The 5656-nt window shown below is 38.3% G+C and overlaps 1 protein-coding gene across 1 annotated transcript; it reads right to left on the reverse strand. All coding sequences in view use genetic code 12, as the record gives it.

The window, feature by feature from the left end:
• Positions 1–510: 510 nt before the first annotated feature.
• Positions 511–4407, reverse strand: CORT_0A04800 (Ecm21 protein; the record flags this gene model as incomplete). Its single annotated transcript, XM_003866260.1, has 1 exon — positions 511–4407. One exon carries the CDS (start codon positions 4405–4407, stop codon positions 511–513), a length of 3897 nt encoding a protein of 1298 aa, XP_003866308.1.
• Between the last annotated feature and the right edge of the window lie 1249 nt (positions 4408–5656).

Genomic DNA, 5656 nt, shown 5'->3' on the forward strand with positions numbered 1-5656 from the left:
TCATTGTTGCAGCAGTTGCGTTTAGCCGCAAGAATGAAAATAATCTCCAACGCGTGCGAAAGCCAGAAAGTGATACAAACCTAAACAACGCTTTTGAGATAACAAATTTTGAAAGATGTACGAGATATGTGAGATCCCTAGTCTTTATCACCAATTGTGGAAAGCGGTCAGAAAATGTATCGTTAGAATGGGAATATGATTTTGAATTTAAACGTAAGCCATTTCAAATTCGTATGAACGCAACTCTCTAAGCTGTTGTTGCTTGTATTGCGTGCATTATTCTACCCCTTTCTGTTGTTCGAGGGATTACTATCAGTTATCCAAATGTCATCATTGTGACATATAAAATCGAATCTTACAGTAGGTAAAAACAAACTTGCAAACTTCCTTTATTTGAACTGAGCTAAACCAAATTTCGTACTAGGTTCACCATTGTGCATGAATATTCTATGAAACTAAAAACTTGCCCCCTCCCCCATACTAAATACCCATCATCATCACATGCATTAACTACTGTTCACCACTTCGTTCCTTGCTTGCATTTTTACTCATCCCTGAGCTCGATGATGAGGCCATAGGTGAAAAATAACTATGAACAGTGACATTAGTCGCTTGTGGGGTAGGTAAAGGGGAAGATGCAAAATTGCCACCTCCATACCGCGCGTTGTTACTCGAAATTGTACGATTTAAATGTAGCATATTTGGTGGTAGTTTGTTGGATGATTGAGTACGTATCGTATCAGTACTGATATGTCGCAAAAGTGGTAACCGTTGATCAAATGTTGTTTCTTGTAACTCCAAACTACTCAAATCGTCATCATCAGCGTCAGAACCAATTTCATGTTCTGAATCACTATCTTCATTGTCATCAAGGTTATCCTCATCCTCATCATCTTCGTCATTTTCAATTGCTTCTTCAAACTGGGAGTAGTTCTGGTATGGTGTAATCGCCAGTGAGTTGGACAGCTCAACACCTTGATCAGATGCAACCACTTTCTTTGGTGAGATTGCCGAACTATCGTCATCCGCAACGTCTTCATCGATGTCATTGTCTTCACCAGTTTCACTTTCTTCGATGGCATTGCTAGATAAGCTATTACTATCAGGAACGGTCGATGAGGGTGGTGTTATTCTGACATTATTTCCAGTACATGGATCAGCATTTGTTTTTCCTTGATTGCTGTCACCGCCCTCTTCACCTCGCATTCCCCCATTATCTGTCATAGTTCCTCCCATTAATGATCCAGCACTACTGCTGCTTCCCTCCAGACCCAAACTAGCTCCATCTAAAGATGATGATGCTGATGATACGACCCCATTCGTCAGTGGTATCATATTCAGACTATTATAATCTTTGCTAGTACTTGGAGTTCTGGCAAAAGACAACGACAAGCTCTCTTTTATCGATGATCGTCTTTGTTGTGCCAATTGCCCAATTGCATACATTGATGTATTTGTCGGTGACAAGGCACTCGAGGTGGTTGAGTTTGTGTTTGTGTTTGATAAATCTTCACTGACAATTTCATCAATGTTGACAGACTCAAGCAGTGGAGTTTGAGACTCTTCGGTTTGATGTGACTGTTCTTCATAGTCATACGCAGGTGCCGGTTCATTTGGCAATACTGTTGGAATAGAAGGTATTCTACTCAATGGATCCTCAGAAATGGAGATCGATCTGGACTTAGGTGAGTTTGGAGTGGATGTTGCTTCTTCAAATGAGGGCAACTGATCACCAAAACTATTGATTCCTTCGACCTCTTCATCTTGAATCCATGGCTTGATTGATACACCATTGTTGGTATAGTTTATTCCGTTTCTTTGTTTTGATGCTTGATTATCTACACTTAAGTCTGTTGTTGTTGCATCAATTTCGTCATACTGCGGTAACTGTACTGAACCTTCATTACATTTCGAACTCAACAAAATCAAAGGTGTATCAACCACAACTTCATAATGATGCATTTTGTAATCATCCTTAGGGTCTGGTTTGGATATTCTAAAGCATACTTGTAATCGGTGACTAATCTGGATGTGTCGATAATTTGAGTCAGGATATAATGCCCTGGTGGTTAATGTGTACCCATTCTTGATATTTTCTGGAGGCATGTGTTTTGATGACATATCGTCAGATAAATAGTTTGACGTGTTGGGTGAACGCAAGTTTGATTTAGACACGTCGTGTTTACCTAATTTTGGTTGTGATCGAATATTTCGCTTACAAGCGTCTGTATGAAAACCAATTTCATCAACGTTAGCTAAATTCGTTTCCAATGCTCCAATGATAGGCGAGCTAGGACTACTAGATGCATCCACTGAAGCCTGGCGGGGGCGTGAGGATACCTTTGAAGAGGATGTATTCCCTGTGTGCACTTGATCAAACAACGATCCTTCATCAACACCTATGGAATTGCTTGCTGATGATGTCATCAATGTTTTGTCACTCTTTGTGGTCAAAAAGGGCAATGCCACATTGATATCCAACGGTGATGCAATCATTGTCTTGTCTTTGTCATTATCTTTACCTTGATTCCTCCTGCGTGGATTCAAATCACTTTCTGGCTCGTAGCAGGAAAATAACAAATTGTTCTCAGGGCATTTGATCACTTCCTCCTTATAAGGGTCACCAACTGTACTTGACGAGTTTTTGCTTTTGGTTTTCAACTCACACAATGCAACAACTCGTTCTCGAACTTTGTTCTCCTTAGATTTAGGGTGCAAATTGTAAGGATCTTCAGAATCGTAATCAAACTCCTTTAGTAAATTCTTGGAAACATATGTTATTCTTTCCAAGACATTGAATTTGATTCTCTTGACAACAACATGTTTCACAAGTGGTACCAACTTGACATTGATTACATGCTCCGATCCTAAGGAAACATACTTTCGTGGAAACGTTATCATGTAGTGTACGGCGTCATTCCAAACTCGGTTGACATAAATAGGCTTGTCCGCAATTGAATTGGCAAAATTTGGTGGTGTACGAACCATGGGAACATTATAAGATGCACTAACCTTTAATTTCCTGTTCAACTTGTCACTAGTTTTGTTGAAGTCCACCAGCAATGTATGAATCAACGACCCATTTATGGACACTATGCTTGCAGGTATATGTTCTGGCAAAAGTATTGGTAACAAAAACACATAAAGACCAGCTTTATGTTCAACGTTTTGATTATGGAACAGAGAACTTCCTGGGAATGTGTTAATCGACGTTGATGATGAATTTATCTCTTCAGTATTACCGTCGCCATCTCCACTTGAGTTCACCTCTTTTTTCTTTAAATCTACTAGCTCGTAAGAACGTGTACGCTTGGCCAAATCTTCAGGACCAATATTTTTCAGCTTCACTTCATTTGAATTCGAGCTACTAATATAGTAATCAGCATCATTCAAGGTTGTTTTCCATTGCATCGTTCCGATTTTGAACTTTTCTTTGGCTGTTGCTCGATTATACGGGTCTTTGTAAGGGTCTCCCATTGGCCACATGATTTGAGTCACTGATTGAAATTTAAATGTCAAATCTTTAACGGTTGACAAGTCTTTGCTCAACTCTATTATAACAGCAAAAGTGTGGGGGATTGGAAGTTCAGAATCAATTTTGGTACATAAATAATTTGGACTGTGGAAAGAACGCATTCTTTGATACAAGGTATTTGCAACAGGGTCCTCGAGATGTGTTAGTGATGAATTTTGACTTGTGCTGTGGTTTGTGGTATTGCTTGGGGCGTGACTTGTAGTTGATTGCGTTTCACTGTCAACAACATTACGAGGCTCTTCAATGTCATCAGTTAGGATTGCTCCACCATTTTCGACATCTTCGTAGGTAAAACTTGCTGAAGACGCTGGTGGAAGATAAATACAATCGTTTGAGTTGGCAACATACACCTTTATTGTTTTAGAAACTGAACCCTGGGTTGATGTCTTCAAAGGAATGGGATTTTGCAATCCCAACTCTTGTAGCATACTCAATAGTTTCTTCAGAATTATATATGCTGTCTCCTGTTTTACCAAATCTTTAGTCTTTGATTTGAATAAACTTGACGGTGATAAAGTTGGTCCATGAGTGACTGAACGTGATCTGGACCTAGATCGAGATCGGGAACGTATACCGCCTTCGCCGCTAAAACTGCCCACATTTTTATCTGAAGTTTCTTTGTTATCACGATCTGGGGTGACAAGTGAAAACGAGGTAGATCTTAAACGTGAAGAGTCTTTTGGTGGTGATAGACTTTTGAGAAACTCAACTTTCTGATGAAGGGAGGTAGATGTATCAGAACTATGTCTTCTACCCGAATGACTATTCACAAGCTCCAAGATAGATGAATCATTGGAATGTCGACGATGTGTTACTTTGTTCTTTAGCTTATCAAAGCTGAAACTCCTAGGATGATGCATGTTTTGGGCCATATATTGTTAGCACTTGTATTGTTGGTGGTGTTGTTATAGCGAAAAGATTCTTTAGTTTATCCGAACGTCCCCAAAAAAAAGATTAAAACGTGCATGCAAGTGATATGATGATAGTGGATATGATAGTTGTGGGTGATTTGGATGATAGTATGTTGCTGTATGTACTATTGCTATGGACTAGTAGTAGTAATAGTAGAAGTGGATATATTAGATAGAATTTGTTGATGAAGTGGTTGTAAAAAATGATTGTTCTGTTCCTTTGATTGTAAAAGAATTATTGATCGAAATTGAAATCTTCCTCTCTCATTTCAGTTTTGAGTTAGAGTTGTGATAATAATACTTTTTACAATAGACAAGCAAAAGTAGAAAAAAAAAAGAATCATTTGATTACGGTTCTATTCTATTCTTGTGTATTGTTAAGAGAGCGTCTATTATTCATAATATCATCGTCATCAAGTTAAGTTCTGTAAATAGTCTGATATAAAATATTATATGATGTATAACCTAAACTTCCGATACTTTGTAACGAAAACTACAACGATCTTAAATATCTCCTCTGTTCAAAGATGTTTGTTTCTTTAATAGATGCAGTCCTAAAGGTGGGAGCCGCCTAGACTTTTATTTCTCTATTCACGTGCCAAGGAATGCTAGCAGAACTTCAAGGGATTTGATTTGTAATCAACGGCTTCAAATCAGCCCATCATTAAGGCTCCTGCACCCATCTCTTGTCTCTCGATTTTGTGAAGCAATTTGCTGGGGAGAAAAATAATGGTGATAACAATATTTTATATCCGGGGAAAATTTTTACTGTAGCATTATTATGTAATACAACAATAATACACAGTTTAAATAATGAGAGTTGACGGGGTGTGGTACCTGCTACACACAACTATCCAGTCTGCTGCACGTAGCCTGGAATATAAGTAAAAATAAAGCCACATGTGTAGACGTATGTGGCTTCGGAAATTATGACTTCAACACGAAGAGAATCTCAGGCGAGAAAAAAATGTTCGGCGCAGCAGCAAAACCAACGAGACTCAGAATAAAATACAATTAACTTTTGACAACACACACAAAAAGACTATAATTCTCCCAAATTGATTATCCGTTTGAATTCTCAAGTAGTCATTCAACTATCATTTGTGTAAATTTTCTTCATAGTGGAGAAAATCAGATTTGTGGGGATTCAATGTAGAGGAAGAAAAACAAGAAATTTTAAATTCTGAACTCCGATAAATAACTAGCACTC

The sequence above is a fragment of the Candida orthopsilosis genome, assembly GCF_000315875.1.
Source record: "Candida orthopsilosis Co 90-125, chromosome 1 draft sequence".
Taxonomy (NCBI): Eukaryota; Fungi; Ascomycota; class Pichiomycetes; order Serinales; family Debaryomycetaceae; genus Lodderomyces; species Lodderomyces orthopsilosis.